At 41.7% G+C, this 18890-nt stretch overlaps 1 protein-coding gene across 1 annotated transcript in view; it reads right to left on the bottom strand.

The window, feature by feature from the left end:
- Positions 1-296: 296 nt before the first annotated feature.
- Positions 297-18890, bottom strand: part of PSMD1 (proteasome 26S subunit, non-ATPase 1) — a 67262-nt gene continuing 48668 nt past the window's right edge. Inside the window, exons 19-25 of the mRNA XM_066325913.1 lie at positions 12788-12890; positions 8679-8848; positions 7441-7533; positions 6321-6413; positions 3304-3450; positions 1332-1486; positions 297-516 (exon numbers count right to left, since the gene is read on the bottom strand). Of these exons, the coding sequence (XP_066182010.1) occupies positions 1340-1486; positions 3304-3450; positions 6321-6413; positions 7441-7533; positions 8679-8848; positions 12788-12890 (753 nt within the window). The 3' untranslated portion in view covers positions 297-516; positions 1332-1339. The remainder of the gene's footprint in view (positions 517-1331; positions 1487-3303; positions 3451-6320; positions 6414-7440; positions 7534-8678; positions 8849-12787; positions 12891-18890) is intronic.

The raw sequence follows: 18890 nt of genomic DNA on the forward strand, positions 1-18890 counted from the left end.
CCAGGATAAGCAAGGGGGAAGATCACTGAGGGAATCTGGAAGCGAACTCATCCGTGCAGCTGCTGGCAAGCAGAAACCTGCCCTCTGTGGCATCAGTGCTATGGCTGGGCCAGGCTGCAGCTGTGACCTTGCTCAGCCTCAACAAGTGCAGAGATGTGCACAGATCCTGATGGTTGTACAGAGGAGCAGTCAATCAAGTTCTCTTGGACAAGGATGCACAACCTGAGTCTACTTTTTAACATCTAGGGAGAAAAAACGTTGTTAGACTTCCTTTTTGTTTTGTTTTAATCAGCAAGTTTTCTGTTAAGAGTTTTTAATATATTTATTTGAAAACAAGGTTTTGTGAAAGAGTACACTAAATAGCATATATCTGTTCTTCAGCCATAAAACACAGACTATCAACTTTAGCTCAGCACAGATTGGGGCTGCATGCACTGAACATCAGATCTCAATAGGAAGGTCTTCATGCCTGTCTTTCTGATATCAAGCATAGTGTCTTCTTTAGACGACATGACCCTGGAGGAGGGAGAAACCAGAAAATCAAATGTATTTAACTAAGGCCTTTTGGGGTTAGTCCCACACACTCACCCAAGCCTGTCACTGACACAACATTTATAGTTTTTAGCAAGGAGTTTGTTTTCCTGCCCATCCACCAAGTCAAGTGCATAATTTCTGCTCCTGGGAGCCCTGAGACATGCCAGCCCATATTTGGAAAAAAAGCAACTGGATTTCTGCCTCTCAGTCAGAAACTTGCACATCCACTCAGGTACTTTAACCAAGGAACCAAGAAACCATTTATTTCCTGAAACAGGTCTACTACTATCATTATATTTGGCTCAGAGAGCATCACAGAGCCCATGACTGAAGTCTTTAAATTCTGCTAAGAACTGCTGGGAAGACAAGGCAATTCCAGGAAGCAAAACAGTAGTTCTGTTTTGACAAATCCTGGCACCCTGAGGTCAAGTAGATAGCAGCTTTGTTATGTAAACTACTTGCCCCTCTCTCAGGACTATCTTTCAGGAGCTGACTACTCCCTGTGAGCCCTGCACTGCACTCTGCCCAGCCAGGCTCTACTCAGAAGAGTAGTTAAGCCTGCCAGACTAGAGAGCAGATGCAGTACAGCTGGGTCAGGCCTGACCCAAAAGAGTGAACTTGTGGACTTCTAAGCTGCAAATTCTTAAAATTAGGACAGATCATGTTTCTAAATCTGACACAGAAGCTGTCAAAGAGCTAAACCAAGAATGCTGGGTACTGGTAACTGCTTCAGTTGGTACAAAGAGGCCTTTCCTTCATTTGGATTAAAAAAAATGACTTTGCACACTACACTGTACCTCAGGTCTTAATCATCAATGTACTCAAAGGGCTCTGGTGGTTCAGGTTCTTGCTCCTCTTCCTCGATCTTTGGACCATGAGCTGCCACGGGTTCAACCAGTTCCTCCATATCCTCACTGGTATCCTTCAGGATGATGATTCCTCCAATGGAAAGCTGCAAGACAAGTGCCACGAGCATTTAGAGATGCTTGCCTCTTCCTCATGGTCGAGTGTTTGTGGCCACAGAGTCTATCCTAGGTCATATGAGACTCCTCAGCAGGAATGAGTTTTGGAGAGCAAAGCATCTGACACTCAACTGGATCTCTGCTTGTTAGGGCATGGAACAGGCAGAGTCTATCCAAGCTACTTTTTATATTTCTTCTATCTAGGTCTCAGTTCAATGGAAAGCGACCTCTGGATTCACAGCTTTACCTCATTCCCAGTCTGGGGCCTTCCACATGAAAACTAATTGAACTGTAATTGCTTTATAAGGCTCATCTTTTCAGTGAAAAATTTTTAGTGAAACCTCTCTGTATAGCTACCTCCCAGGAGAATATCTGAAACAGAGACTAATCTGATCACCAGCTTCCACAAAGTGAGGAATCCTATTAGCAGAACCCCACAAAAACAAAGAGGAATTAATTACAAAATCACAACCAAACATCTTGGCAGGCTGAAGCACCTCTGGGAGTGAAACACAAGACACAGTGCTGTGTCATGCCTGGCTGGGATCAGGGCTTTGGCCACAGCAGGATTTCAGGCTATAAACAACATTTCAAAGAGGTCTTTTACTCTGGCATTCCCCAAAGCAGAGCAAAGGTCCAGAATGGCTCCATTCCAAGAGGCTCCTTGGTTACACATTCTAATCCCAGCAAAAACTGCACTGTTCTGTTCTCTTCAAAACCTATTTATGGGGCTTTAAGGCAGGAAACTGAACTCCCCCACCAAGGACTCTGCTTCTTTTGAAACTGAAGCAAATAGCTGTGTACGTGCACATTTCAGTGAGTGGACACTTACTGGAATACACGGCAGATCTTCCCAACCCAAACAGCAGTTGGGTCACCTAGTTTTAATGGGTAATAACTAAAAAACCCTTCCACTGCTTTGCTAAAGGAGTTTCAAAAGGGAACAGTGCACAGAGAATTCCAATGTGCTGATGGAATTCCGGGAAATCCATTTATTAAAAACATAACTATTTTCCAGGAAAAAAGTATTACTACTACTGAACACCATTTTCCCATGCATAATCCTGGAAATGGAGTTAAGTCAAGCGTGTTATTTCTTGAACAAAAATAAAGGGCTGAAGATTTTACTCAGGAGATTTACAGTTCAGGAGCCAGTTTATCAGATTTGCAATATATCTGAGCATCTCAGAGAAGTAAGTTACCCCTTGGGCTGAGTGCTAAAAGACCTTTTTCATTCACCATCTGACAATCACATGCTCTCTCTTCTCTATGCTTACAGGAGCTGAAAGAACTTTTCTAAAGTCAGGTGTAACTCAATAGGAAATATGTTCAATGAAAAAATCCCTCTATTTAGGTATAAATCCCACTGCAGGGTAATAAAGCTGCAGCACAATGTATTTCACCGCTTTGACACTGAACCTGTACAACTTCTCAGCCTATTTTAAAGATCCTGGCTCAGTCTTTATGTTCCCAGCAATGTCATTAATACATAGAGTATGTCTGATTGGTTTTCATGCTGCACATTTGACGCAGGTAGAAGAAGAAAGAAAAATAAAGCAGCATTTGCATGGTGAAAAGGTTTGCAGCAGCTCTGACTTTCCCTCAACTAGAACTGCATGTGATCATTTGCAGAGAAGGACATTAAAAAAGGAAATATGACAACAGCAAAGCTCCAAATGTCTGCAACACATTCCAGTGCTGCACCAGCTGTGAGTTCTCATGTACACACAGAACTTCTGGGCCTTACACACAAGCCCAGCACTGGGAACATTCTCCCAAGCACATGGACTAGGAAAGTGACCCTTACTGGTTTGAAAGGCTGGTACCGGCAGCTCTCTGTCATAGTGAGAACTTTGAGTTGAGCAGGCATGACTCTGGCTGGGTTGTCCAAAAGCTGGAAGTTGGGTTCAGGCTCTTTTTTCTTTTCTTTTTCGTCCTTCTTTTCATTCTCATCCTGTGGAGGGAGAAAATCAACATGATTTTAGCAGTAACCTCTAACCTTTCAGAGTTCAGCAAGGTAAGGTACAGTCAGGCAGCAATTCCAAAGTGTGGTGAGAAACCATTCTTTTCCTGAGGAATATGCTAATATCTATCAGCTGGCACAGAAAATGCCAGTATGGATCTAAGTGCTCTTGACAAGGCAATGCCTCACTCTCAGCTGCGGATTCAGCAAGAAGTGGTAGTAAAACAGTTTAACCTCTGCTTTCCCTTTCTCCTACCTTTTCTATAAACTCACTCACCACTTTTTGTCACAACTGAAGATTCTTCAATATCATTACCGAGCATATGAAAATTGCCAAAAGCTGCCCTTGTATTTTTGCAGCTATAAAGCTGTCACTGACAATCCACACTACTGCTGGTGACAGCAGTTCACCCAAAATGACCTGACCTCAGCAACTTGCTAGGTAATTACAGTAAATCCCTCCCTTACCCAATGACTCAGCAGCTAGAGATGAAAAGCAGAAGGAAAAAAAACAGTATCCTTTACATACTTAAAAAGTGGGTCATTTTTTCTCTCTTGCTCAAAAACATCTGAGTAGCAAAAAAACCAAACCAAAACAAAACAGCAGAAAAGATGGGAACATGGGAACAACCAGTAGGAAACTATCAGGAACACCACTGAATGTATGGCATGTCCTGTATCAGCAGACAGGACTTTCTCTGTCACAGCAGCTGCTCATTGCTGTGCAGATCCCTTGGAAGCTATGGATTACTAGTCATGTAACAGGCATAAGAAGAAAACTGGAAAGCAATTATATCTCTAAAACATTAGGACAATGGCAAAACACTCAATCCAAACACAGCAGGTGGCAGCAAGCTCCCTGTTTTACTATCCTTATTTTTCTGCTCAGTTCAGCCACGGTAACATTTCAAAAATCTGGACACAACATGTGAACCCCTTCTAATATATTGCTTCCTCTCAACACCTGCAATTAAATGTAGGTTGTAGCCATTTTAGAAGAAATATGCATCTGTTCAGCCCATTTTGCTTCCTACACAGAACTGTAAGAATAATTCAAAGAAAAGGCAATGTTTGGTGACAAGGAAACTTGACAAAGGAGAAAAAATCCAAAGCCCAGAGATTATACTTTGCATGGATGAGATGATAAATTTTCTGGGCCAGCTGCATGAGATTCAGTGCCTACAATGTGGCAACACCTATGTAGGTCTAGGAAGGTTATTTTACACATAGATCTTGTGCCACAGGTGTGGGGTTTGTTAGACTAAAATTTAAATTAAAGAGGCAAAAAGGGGAAGGACCTGGTGGGGCTAGCTGACAGTGATTGAACATGAGGCAGTGTGTGCTCAGGTGGCCAAGAACAAGAACTGTGGTCAGTGGCATTGTGGGTTGTGTCAGCAGTACTGTGGACAGCAGGAGCAGGGCAGTGACTGTCCCCTGTACTTGGGACTGGTGAGGTCACACCTTGAACTCTGTGTCTGTGTTCAGTTTTGGGCCCCTCACTCCAAGAATGACATTGAGGTGCTGGAGCATGTCCAGAAAAGGGCATTGAACTGGAGCATGAGACCTGTGAGGAGCAGGTGAAGGAGCTGAAGATGCTCAGCCTGGAGAAAAGGGAACCTTACCACTCTCTACAACTCCCTGACAGGGGAGTGGAAATAAGTGGGGGTCATTCTCCCAGGTAACAAGACACAGGACAAGAGGAAATGACCTCAGGTTGGGCAGGGGAGTTCTAGGTTGGATATTAGAAAAAATTTCTTCTTCAAAAAGATTGTCAAGCACTTGGGCTGTCCAGGGGAGTGGTGGAGTCACCATCTCTGGTGGTATTTAAAAGATGTGTAGATGTAGCACTCGGGAACATGGTTTGGTGGTGACCTTGGCATTTCTGGGGTTAGGTTGGGCTTAGAGGTCTTTTAAGGACTTCTATGGGTCCACAATACACTTTCAGCGTACAGTTGTTCTTGGAATATTTGCATTTATGAGCAGGGCACAAAAGAAAGGGTCTTTTGTCAGTACTGCAAGAATTTTAGCTGCCATATGTTTTCCAAATTACAACAACCACCAGAAATTCATTTCTCCATTAATCAGCTTGCTCCCGGATGACACATTATTCACAGATGAAGATGACAACTTCCAGTGTCAGGTCTATGAGCTGAAAGAAATCATCAGAAGACCAAAGCAATCACCATAACTAGTGAGCAGCATATGGAACCTGTGCTCAAACCTCAGCTGGTTCTGAGCTAGGTGTGGATAAATGTTTGGCATTTTGATAGATAGGCAAAGCACATTAGAGACTGCTGCCAAAAAGGTGAACATTTCAGAATAGGAGGTTAAGCATGTGCAAAACCAAAATGTTTAAACTCTTCAGTGCTCTCAAGGTGAATCAGACACGGTCAAGCAACTGCTATGACACTTCTTTTTAAAAGGTCTGAGGCCCCAAGTATGTGAAATTACTAAGACTTTTTCTGCATTAGTAAGAAAATTACATGGATAAGAAATAAAATTCCTCTAGGTCTAAAATCAGCAGGCAATGAAACAATACTCATAAGGTTCATGCAGTTAAAGGCACATAAACCTGTCAAAAAAAGTTTTTGCCATTAATGAAGTCAGTTTCTTAACAACACTGAGGAAGATTTATTTCTCAGAAATAACAGATTCACAATTAATAGCACCTCTTGCTTTTAGGAGTGCACACAGAGACTAAAGGTGCTAACCACTCTCTGCAGCAATGTGTGTCAGTGCTTCGCTCATAACACAGGTGGCAAGAGGACAGAGATAAGTGAGTGCCAATTTCCATGATGCACCTTCCACATTTATAAGGGTAGGGGGCAAAAAGACATTTAAGTTTTAATGTGTGCACTCACCACTTCCATCTTTTCCTCTTCCTTCTTCTCTTTCTCCTTTTCCTTTTCCTTCTTCTTGGCTTTTGCAGTGATGGACAGCACAGCAGTGGAAACCTAGATATGGCAACAGATGAGGCATTCAGTGTGACCCAACACTGTATACTGAGTTTCAGTCCCCCAAGCTGGAGTCTTTTGGGAACAAATGGCAGCAACTTTCTGAGAGGGTCAGGGAGCAACAGCATTTGTCATGTTGCTGTTGAGAATAAATGTGGACGCTTGGCACATTTTAACTTTTGGCCAGGGAAGTTTAAAGAGAAAAGATTTGTCCAATTCACATCCTGTTCAAAGGCAAGAAAACAGCTGTAAGCAGTGAGCTTTGCCTTTCATCAGAGTTAATTTCTGGATTCCTAGGTGACTTGAAAATCTGTCCTGTCCAGCATTCAATTCTGGTAAAATGTTTTACAGTCTTCACACCATGTCATTCATCAGCATGACATGCCTGAGGTCCCCAATGCTGCAATTGCTCCCTAAGGGCTGCTGTGCCTGCTGCTGCTCCACTCTGCTCAACAGCTTTTACCATCCTATGCCAGGAGACAAATTGTTTCCACTATTGTCCCACTTGTGACCCCAGAGGTCTCATCATCTCCTTTTCAATACCTAGATATTCTCAGTGCCACACTTACCTTTTTGCAATCCATGGAGCTGACAGCTATTATTCTAGCACATGGGCCCACTGCTCCTTCCATATGGGACTATTTGAAAAGTGTCCCAGCTAATATTCCCAACAGTTGCACTGGAGCAGCATTTTGGAGCTCAAAAAGGACAGAAAAAGACCCTCCTATGCTGGGTGCTGCACATACAAGTCAGTAGGGCATGAAAAGCAGGTTTTTTATTCAATATCTCTGCCTGACCACTTCAGACAAGGGAGGTTGCAGCAGTTCAGTAGCAAAGCACTTGTATGCCACAACCAGCAACAGTCCCAGGCACAGCAGGAAAATTTACCTAGAATTCTCTTTCAGAGACTACAGCACCTGCCAATTTTCCCTTTGCTCTTTAGATTCTCTAGTAGTACCACCAAAGTCAATGTTTAAACTAGGAGGGAGAAGGGGTTAGTCTTTATACAGAAAGCCAGTTCAAATACCTTTTCTTTCTCCTTTTCCTTTGGTACCTCAAGAGGTGGGGGGTAGGCAAATGTGGACGGCTTGCAGTTGGACTTGTACTGGACTTTTGGCATCTAAGACAAAGAGTTTAAAACAATGTTAGAAACTAGAAAAGCAGGGTAAAAATCCACAGCATAATAATTACTTTAGCTTCATTTTCCTTCCAGCAGAGACAAACACAGATCCTCTGAAGAATACAAGCTTCCCCTTCTCCCTCTCCGGAAGCTGAGAAACTGTTATCAGTGGCAGCGGTTCAACTAGAACAATGTTATTCAATTATTCTATAATTTGACTCTGGCAGGCTCTCCTAACCCCTCCATACACTCCATCCTATTCACACCATGCTTTGTTTTCTTTGCTTCAAAGCTTTTGTGGTTTTGATGTTGTTGCTGTGTTTGTGTGTATTAACACAAAATTGGTTTAAGATCTAAGTGAAGATCTGCTCTGTCAATGCACGCGAGGGCAGAGCAAACACTGACATTCCCTTCCTGCCAAAAGACTGTACATTTGGAGGTGAGTAACCAGTGTCACACATTCCCTTACTCTTGGCTACTTAAGTAAGGGTAGAAAGCATAGCCATTTGATATTGCATTTTGATCGCAAATCCAAGTTGTTAAAACACCCCCTGCTGCCACATCCAGAAGCTTTTTTGTGGAAATTCCTAGCTTAGCTCTACAGCAGAGGAGACTCACCATGGTACACAGCTTACAGGGGCTGTACCACAGCTGATAGTTGCAAGAACAGATGCACAAGAAAAGTGCTGTACCCATGGCTGCTCAGTTTAATGCTTACTCCCCAAGGAATCCAAACAAATCCTCTTTTCCCACTGCTAGCTTTCCAAGGGAAGAACATCACATAATTTATCTGGGAGACCAGGGGGGTAACACACACTTTTTAAAAATAACCCTGACCTTCAAGAGTGATAATTGGGTGACCTCTGCCCAAATACTCTAAATAGAGTTCCTTTCTTTTTAAGCTACTTTGAAGTAAAGAGGTCAGTGTCTGCTCTCTACATTTTTCTTGTTCCCATTCCCACCAGCAGCTCTGCACTTTAAGCCTTTAAGATTTCTGCACTTTAAGATTTCTTCCAGTTAATACCTTTTCTGGCACAAACAAGTTGGAAACATGCAAAGAAAACCAACAAATCAATGAACGTGCCTTGCAGACCACTTGAATATTCCAAGTAACTTTTCAAGCTCTTCTCTCTCTAATTACATACCTTAAGATCCTTGTTAAGGCCAATGACACAGGTTGGGGTGAACGCCAGTGACAAAAAGTGTGACAGAGGGAACCAGAACCAAAACTGGGTAAAGACCAAAACCCCCACCACAGAAGGCATGTGAGTGTGTCCTGTCCTTGACTGCAGTGAAATGGTTACGTTATGGCCCCCTGTAAGGAATCATAAAAGTCAGTGAATTATTCATTCCTGGGTACTCCACAAGGACATCTGAGCAATGAATCCCAAACAGTTGCTCTCAAAGGGCTGCACAGGGCAAGCCAGGCAACAATGGTGCCAGTTTCCTCCTCAGAAACACACCTCCCTCCTTTATTGTGAGCTCAGCTTACTCAGTAAAACAGATGTACAGCACAGCGATCACACTACTCTACAGTACCCAAACACAATCCAGGAATACAGCCCTTCTTCCATGCTCATTTTGCCAGGATAAAGGTTAGACAAAAATACAGGCAGTGGTAGGGGGAGAAAAAAGTAAACTTTTGCCATAAACAATTTTAAAGCATGGCATATAAATGATCCTCGAGACAAGGCTTGGGAGAAGCACAGTACATATACAGCCAAGCATATAGAAACTTTTCTTTCTGTCTCTTTCTGCCTCCCTGAACTATCATTCATTCAGAAGAAATATGCTTAGGTTTTTATCCTATACCATCTTAGTAGAAAAAAAAGTAAACAGCAGCAACTTCAGAAGTTCTTTCTAGACATTATCAATCTAAGCTGCACAGAGACAAGCTCTTGCAGCCTTTGCAGCAAAATTACATCTTTGCCAGACAACCAAGTCTTAGATTTGTACTTGTAAAGCAGAGACCCAAACAACTCCATATGTTGATGTAGTGCAGGAACATCCAGCTAGAAACAAAATTGAGAGACTGGACTTGCAGACAGTGTGAGAAAGTGTTAATCTGATCTTCTGTCTACTGATGAACACAGTGCATTGAGTTGAAGAGGGCACCAGGCAAGTCCATTACCGCTGACAAGACCCAGTGCAGGGAGGTTAACTTTGTTAAAATACAAACACCACTCCTTGCAAAGTCAGGCCACTCTGTAGCTGAAAATCCCAAACTGGAGTAGCTTTTCCCAGCCTCGCACAAACAGCCACCTCAGCAGGGCCACAGCAATGGAGCTGTCTGAGTTTTAAAGACAAACAGAATTCTCTTTTGCTGCCAAAACTAATGAAAGCCCTGACTGAAGTAGTATTGTCATCTTGTGTATCTGTCAGGGTTAGTCCCAGAAGAGGCAGTGGAAGGTGGGACATTTTGACGCTGTCCTGTAGGATGCTCTGCCTACATTCTCTCTCCTTCCTCTTCCGTTTGTGGTAGTAATAGATCTCCTGCTGTTTGACAGGAAAACTTCCTGCTACATCTTTGAAGAAAGACAAAGATATGGTCTTGTCTTTTTCTACTGCTAGGTCTGCTCTGCTGCTTAGTATTTTCTCTGATAGCAATCTCTTGTTCTTTCACCTGAATTTGCCACAGCACTGTGGAGGTACTGCCTGAGGTCTTGAGCTATCCTTAAACATGTCGAGCACTGCACACTCAAATTTCTGGTCTTCGTCCCCGTCTTCAGTTTGAACTTTATTTTACTGCATCACTGTATAAGGACCAGGTCCTGGTTATCAGCAGATATTCTGAATCAAGCAGCCCCCAGTGAATGTTGCACAAGAAGCTTAATTGGACTTTATTAAACTTTTGCACTTCAATTTTCAGAATTTTAACCTATAATTCAGATAAAACCTACAGTTATCCAATCTCTGGAATTTCCTGAATGAGCAACAGATTTAATACTCAAAAGATACTGCTATGCCATTTCTTTCTGCTGTTTTATACTCACTAACAGTCCATCCTCACTCCCAGGATTTTGCAGGGTGCAGGAAAGGTGGGGAGACCTAATACTGCACGATTGTGAGTTATCTTCATGAATAAATAGCAACCCTGACTGCCTGGAAGGGTACACATTCCAGATCTTTGGCTAGATGAATAAAAGCTGTGACATGATGCCTGGAAAAAAAATTCAAAAAACATCGAAGAAAAAAATTCAGGGATCCTTGGGTAGTACTATAAGGTCCATCTCCCAAAATTCACACTGCCACCGGGGCAAGGGGGTTTTGAGGAAAATCACCAAACACTAAGTTAAATTTAGTATCTACTTTTTTCTTATTTTATTCAAAGTCAAAATGTTGCTTCTGGGGCTTATCAGCTAGGCAATGACCAAATTCTTCATTTCTACTTCAGTGCTCCCAAGGTACCCCACTCCTCCCATCAAACTATCAGCCCAAATGGCTGCCTCATTGTCAGAGCAGAAATCCCATCCCCAGCACATCGTTTCCCAGTCATACACTGGAAATCTTGCACTTCTAATCAAACCCTGTCATTGGAACAGAATTGGACTTTTCTCCTCGCCCCACAAAAAAAGACACAACAAAAAACTAAATTAATTTGCCCCAACTGCTGCAGATCACACAAAGAACCTTTTCTTCCTGGTAGTGATAATTAAATTCTGTAAATCATTGTATAGGAAGAATAAAAATAATATGTTCTTTCAGGAGGCCCTAACAAAAGTGGCAATAGGTTAAGAAAAGGAGTTCATAGCCTTCCCTGAGTCTCTCAGCAAGAAAAAATGAGGTTAAAGTTGGCACAAATTTCTATAAGGCTTATTAGAACAGGGCATTTCTGGTTTCCAAATCATTATACAATACACGGGTGACACAGGAAGCAAACAAGGTTTTAGTTGCATTTTTATGATTTAATCTTAAGGGTCAGAATTCAAAACAGGTCTGTACTGCTGAGAGAAAAATCCCAGAGCCAGCTAGTCTCTGGCTTCCCAGCAGCTGAGTATGAGTATGGGAGTGACCCAAATTATTCTAAGAGTCTCATGCCAAGAACATTGCTCAGTCTGGGCTCCAGGAGGGGCACCCAGGAGGCACGAAGGTGGTGCCTGTTACTGAGCAGGCCTGGTCATCAGTGACAGAGCAGCCTGACAGTCACATGGCCACCAGGAAAGCTTTTTAAACCTGCTTCCAAGCAGAGAGGTACAGGCAGCACCACGTTCTTCTCCCCCACCACACAGCCTGGAGATGCAGAGATTTCACACAGACACTACCCACACTGCAAGTGGCTGTGCCTGGGCCACAGCACAGAGACAAATTCTGAGGCTCCTTTGCTTATGGACTTCAGAATTAATCTTGATCTCAAGAGTACAGGAAAAAACAGCTTGTTTCTGCCTATTACAGGGGATAAGGAGGTGCATGGCAAGAGAAAGCCTCAGCACAAGTAACCAGATGGGAGAAATTGTGTTTGGACACTTGCAAAAGAGGTGCCACTGACAGACAGAGCGCTGTACAAGTGTTACCTCAGCAGAAGGCAAAATTCAAAACACTGTCTGCCCTCTTTGCTTACAGAAACCTTCTCTAATAGGCCCTGCAACTCAGCCCTTGTGAAATGCTGATGGCTTTAGAGAAACATATTCCTGACTCAACATTTAGCCATTAACATTCATTAAATGATGTTTTCTCTGCTAGAAAAAGGTAGCAGTAGTCTATGAAACTAACTGGGTCTGTTGAAAAACCACTGATGCAGTTAACTGTGCTTCTTCCTTTGTGCAACCTCGTTTAATAATCAGAAAAATTAGTTATTAAAGAGATATATATATACATACATATAATTTTAAAAATTTGTTATGTAATAAAAAGAAAAATATGAGGACTAGATATCATATGATTTCCAAATTTCTGGAGCAGCTGATTTAGGAAAATAAAGAAGCAACCTATCATGCTATAATAAATCAACATTCAGAGTGAGAAAACAGACATAGAGAAAAAAATACTGTATTTGTCCAGACTTCTGGAAATGAATTCTGCCCCAATGACTGGGCTGAGTCTCTCCTAACAGAAACATGCTGATACAAGCTGAAACTACAAAACAGGGTTTATTTCTTTAATTAGCTAAAATTCCTCAAAAACTGAGATTTCTTGCTACTATGACATGATAGACATAAAGCCAGCACCTCATCTCCCAAATGAAATTTGCTGCTACAGTGATTGCAACCAAACAAGTTTAAGAAATTTTGGCAGCTTTAAATGTTTGAAGAATTACCTGCATCCAAAATGCCTTGTGCCAGGATTGCTCCAAATTTCGCCATAACGTCATCATGCTTATCATTGATCACTTTGGAATAGAGCTGCCTGAACTGGCTGACCTGGTTAAAATAACAAAAAGAAAAAAACCAGAGATTATAAAACTTCATGAGTCAAACAGTTCAAGTATTGAAGAGAGAACAGTATCACATCCAACAATATCTAGGGCTTTACCATAAATTAGTAACTTATGTCTTAATATACGCAATGGAGCAACAATATAGCTCAAGTATAACTTCTGTAGCTGAAAAAGCAGACCAGAAAACCCTGGTCTGCAATCCAGTCAAAACCTGGGAAGCTGCACCACACCCACAACATATCTGGAAGAGTATTTCTTATCTCTTTTCAAAACTAACTTTAATCCAGATACTAATCTGACATATTGTCTTCTTTTTTCTCTCTCTCTCTTTACATACTAAGCCTTCATTTGACCTTCTCAAAAGCAAAGGAAGTATTTTTGAATAGAATTCTTCCAAGAATTCTTAACAAGCTTCTCCCCACTACTGGTCCACTTTACTCCTGGCATTTCAAATTCTCTATTTACAGCTGCAGCCACAAAGGTGAGGACAAACTTCTAGCTCAAGGCAGCAGGGCCAGAGACACTGAGCAGTTTCTAGGATTGCAAACACAGTTGAAGTTTCCAAGCAAGTTCCAAAACCTTAATACAAGACAATCCCCAGACATCAGTGACCTTTGCTCAGTGACAAGTGTTCTACAAGGCCAAGCTTCAACACTAGCACTAGGAAGGGGCTTTGGCACAGCCTCTGATGTTCCCAGAGCCTACATGTACCTGGGAAGGAGGCTTAAACACTGACCAAGACATTAAGGACAGCACCCAGCAAACTGCTGGTCCCCATCCATACAGAACACTCTGAGCTCCAGAGCTGTGCCAAGGGTGGCCAGCACAGAGCACTAGGAGCAGTTTTCAGCCATCACTCCTAACACATGTGGCCTGCTTGGGGAGTCTCAAAGCTCTGCAGAAAGCTTTCACACCTGTGTAAAGACATCCATTCATATAATTGAGTCAGTGACATGAGAACTGTGCTGAGAAAACTGTTTTGTTAAACTGGGATTCATCAAGGTAAAAAGTAAATATTGAAACAGAATGAAGAGCTGTCTGAGGGGATAAATCACTGCAGGGGTTTCTCAGCAAGGCACGAGATCACATTCTCCTGTAAAACATCAGAACCATGAGGTAATCCTCAGCCAAGGCAATGCTGGCAGAGCATTTCATGTGAGAATTTTTGACCAGAGGCTGTAAGAAGTTGAGACTAGACCTTTGAGAGATTATGTCCAATATCTAGGGTGGAAACAAAAAACAAAGACCATCTCTCCAACCCAGGAGCATTATGCCCAAGAGCTGCAGCACTACTTGGCAGCCCTGCACACCCTGAGTAAGAGTAAGACCACAATTTCTGCAAAAGAGTTTTCAATGCAGGGTAACTCATCATATCACTTAAAACACAGATGTCCAAAAGGAACAGACACTCTCTAGGTGACACCTTTCCTGCTTTCACTCTTTCAGCCAGAAACCCAAACTTTGTCACCTCAACTCATTCAGCACTGATGGCATCTAACCAGATTAAGCCACTTTGTGATACCAGAAGACATTAACATTCATACATGCAAGTCATGTACTGCTAAATAGGACTGCATTAAAATGACTCTGTTTCACACCAATGGACTCACTACCATGAAGCACCAGGGCAACCAAGCACTTTTAAACAGCAGCAAAGCTGAACAAAATAACAATTCTCTGGAAGAGCTGGATGCATTTTTTAGAACTGTCAAGGGAAAACAGCAGCTATTTCCATTTTTCTGCTGAAATTCAATAATTTGTCTGCTCATTACTCTACATAACAATTTCTTTTTGCATTATAATGTTTTTAGTTATTAGCTCCCCAAAGAAGGTGACTTTGCAGTTGTTAAAACTAAGAAAAAAGAACAACATAAATTATCCGGACAGCCACACAGACAGATGTGTGGCAGGGAGATACTACACAAATAATGCAGGGTTTATTCTGGGTATACACACCAAATTCTGCTCTTGCTTCACTCCATTTATGCTTTTCCAAGCTCTCATGATTTTTATTTATAAAAGCTTACACTGAGGTTTACATGTTCAATGTAAATGGTTTGTTTGTTACATCTGACCTCTTTGTACACTGGAAAAACACCTTAGTTTGCATTTGCAGCCTGGAATGGGGCCTCAAAGGCAGGCACGTGCAAACCAGGTGAACCAGCTATTATTTGGAAAAGACACACTGGGAAACAGAAGTAACACTGCTGTTGAGCTGAGCAGCAGAATTCCAGTGCCTCTGTTTAGAGCACATCATTCCCTTGACTCTGGGCTCAGCTTCTGAGTTTGGAATATTTATGAAAACAGATGTTACAAAACTCATTTGGTGGACTGCAATCCAGAATTTACACTGTAATCGAATCTTCAGAGAACTAAACCCTGGGTGGGATGAGAAGACATTCAGCAGAAGTGCTGATGTTCACACTGGCATCTGAAGTCTGATGGAGCAGCCCTTGGAACAGAGGGCAGGAACAGCTCACTCGGGAAGGTGACACAGGGCTAAAAAGGGAACTCATCCCCCTCCTTGGTCATGGTACACTGCCCCTGTGAGCACCCTTTCCCTAATACACCTTCCTCAGCTCCTACTCATGTGTACATTAGTCCAGACACCCAGGCAACAAGCCCACCAGGAACTTGCCAGCTTTGGCACCAGGACCCTGTGCAGGGCAGTGAGATGTCTGAGACACTGACAACTGCAGGGACCAAGGACAGAAACCAGGCTGCTCAACCTGAGCAGATCAACTGCCACCTCTCCAGGTGACAGGGACAGGTTACAGCAGATCAGCTGAGAGCAGGCATTCAATGAACAACCACCGAATAGCTGCACTAAGAAACAGTCCTTATGCCACCTATTATAAAAATACAAAATATGTAATTCCATCTCAAGAGCATTCTGTGTTCATATAAATTCTGCATACCTGTGCATTGTGAGCCATGGATCACTGCCAGGCCTGGGAAATGCACTTGCTTAAGTGTGCCCTTTCCACACTTTAAAGTCAATGGAAGCAAAATTGTTCTATGAAAGGATGAGACTATTCTGCTCAGCCTTAGGGACCAGGCCAACCCAAACCAAAGGACTCAGACCAAAGGTCTCAACACTCAAATGCATAATAGACCACATGCTAGTTCAAGCTGTTCCTACAAAGCAAATACTTCACAGGAATGAGAATTTTGACTGGTTCAGGTCTCAGCTGAAAATATTCCTTGCTGCAGGGGAAAGTCTGCTTTGGCAGCTCTGGCTGCAGCAGTTCAGGAAAGTTGTTAACCTCATATGGAGCCAATGCTCCATCTCTTGGGAGAAGGTGAGATGGTGCTGGGGCACTCACCACCTACAAAATGGAGCAAGATGTCAACAGCCAGCCATTTCTTAAGCTGTTGAAGCACTTCAAAAATTCTACAGCATTTGGAAATGCTACCAAAATATAGACAATGACTCATTTCATCTTTCTAACAAAACACACACCCCATTCTGAAAATTAGTGCTGGCCAAAATGACACGGGACTGAGTTCAAATGAAGCCAAATACAGAACCTTGGAAACAGTGAGGAAACGATAGAGACTTTGAGATATGAAAATGATACAGCACCATTTCCTACCACAAAAGGTTGTCATTTATCAGGCTATTTACCACTTCTCCCTCCAGCCGTCAATATTCACCCACATGAAGCCCAGGAGTTTGTCAAGAACAAGATTTTATAAACAGTTAACTACAGGAAATATTGAAAGGTGATATGTATGATGCTTCTGGCAAATGCAAGCTCTTAAGAATGAGAGCATAAATAAAATCTAATAAAATAGGTTTTAAACTGTTGCATGTTGTATCTATCGTCTTCAAAAGATGAAGTTATTCTGCATACATTTGCCCTCTTGAAGGTGTGTGCAGAAGCATCTCACAGTAACAGGCTTTCATAAAGTAAAGTGCTACCAGAATATTCCAAAATCATTCTTCACCCTAGCAAGACCTAGCATTTAATGTAAATGGGGGAAAAAAATCCCAACAGCAATCTGGCCCTGGTTTCTTCACATCTTAAAAACAACAGGCCAATATGATTGAAGGAAGATGGAGAAAAAGGCCATTATGACTGAAGGAGGATGGAGGGAAAGGCTTGACCTTGTTTATTATTTTCTCATTTTGCCAAGATGACTATCCTAACACAAAACCAGGAATTGAATTTACTTGTAGTTTGTCTCAAAAACTGCTGACTTAATTGCCCTGCAGGTTGCAAATGCATAATTAAGTTGTCATTGATTTCTATTATGATGACCTCATCATATCTGTAATGTAGAATTCCATTTCACAAAATAAACTTGTTAATATTTTATATCCAGCACTAATATGGTTCTTAAATCTGTCAGCAGAGGTCAAGAGAAATCATGTTGGCTGCACATGAAGGAATTGTTTCAACTCCAAAGAGACCAAACCACCTTTACTCAACATGTGCTATCCCTTTTTGTCCCTAAAGCACCTTGCAAGTTCAAGGAGTTAATGTAATTACAATTATTTATTTCACAGTCCTTAATTTAAACTCTTTATTTAAATTTAAAATCTTTGAATTATTCATTTAAACAAAGATTGAGCCCAACAAAGAGGAGGACGAACACAAAGGGAAGATCACAATGAAGTTAATTCAAAGGCATACATCTACCCTTTTCTCACAATAAAAATGGCCTTTTTTGCACCAAAATACTTTGATTCTTAAATCTCTGTTTATTCCTGGCATTTCAGCATTGCAATGCTCAGCTCTCAAAACTCTGACAACATTGTATTCCGAAAAAATCTTGAAGGAAGATTGTTTGCTACTATCTTCGTCCCAAATGATCAGCAGAGAATTGAAAGTATTTCTAACCCAAAGCTCACCAATAACATGTAAATTAAAAAAATATATAAAATCCCAGAAGAGACAAAACTAAGCAGCAATGACAGGAAGCTGGCCAGGCTCTATGACACACTCTTTATTAAAATCACCATCTCTTACACGCAAAGCATCACCAAGTATTTAGAGGCAGTGAGATGATAATATATAAAATTTAGCTTCTCTGTAACACCATCAAGACCATACAGCTTGTGGGATACAAAAATCATCACATTCTTTTTCCTAGGTGCTTATTCAGCAATGCGAATACCCACATCCATCAAGTCAGACTCTTTGGCACACAGTGTCCAAGCATGTCACTCAGGAATCTAATCCGCCCAAAATATGTCCTGGCAATCCAAAAATGGCTCCCTTTCTGAACTCCACCCTTTCACATCAGAGTTAAGTAATTTCTTTTAAGATTCACAGAGAGCTCCAAAAAAAGTTTCCCATGGATGATAAATAACTTAATTGGAAGCATATCCCTCAAAATATTTCTTTTGAGCAAGAAGCAATAATGGTTATAACGACTTTGGGGTACTTATAAAAAGCAAAATTTGTATATTCTGTGTTTAGTTCCTGAATTGGCAGAATATTTCAGGTATTACTATTTTTTAATCTAGAGTTTTGTTTCTGTTTGTTTTTTAATATCTGTAGTGCTTCTATGACTAGACAATTAATTGCCTTCTGTATCCATATCAAGTAACAATTTGGCATCAAGCTGCTTCAGTTTCTGGCCCCATTTTTAAACAAGCCACTGACTCCCAAACTGTACTCTCTCATCCTGTATTTGCTGGCCAAGTATTTTAACCACCCTTTTATCAAGCAGAAGTATCACACATGACTTGGAAGTCAAGGTTTCCAGGCCTCTTTGGGAAAACAGATCTGCCTTATTACACACCTCAAATAATCTGTGTTTTCACTAGCTATTTTCCTACCCACACTTTTCTTTAGGACAGAATCTTTCACCTATCATCTCAAAAAGTCAGAAACTTCAACAGGCAGACTCAGCAAGTGATCCATGGTTTAGGGTGGCTGACTGATTCAGAGCAGATTGCAATTCCCATCCCAAGAGCATTAGGGTGCTTTGCAAACTAAAATGAATCGATTCTCATAATGTCCTTTCATAT

Source organism: Sylvia atricapilla, chromosome 10 (genome assembly GCF_009819655.1).
Source record: "Sylvia atricapilla isolate bSylAtr1 chromosome 10, bSylAtr1.pri, whole genome shotgun sequence".
Classification (NCBI taxonomy): domain Eukaryota; kingdom Metazoa; phylum Chordata; class Aves; order Passeriformes; family Sylviidae; genus Sylvia; species Sylvia atricapilla.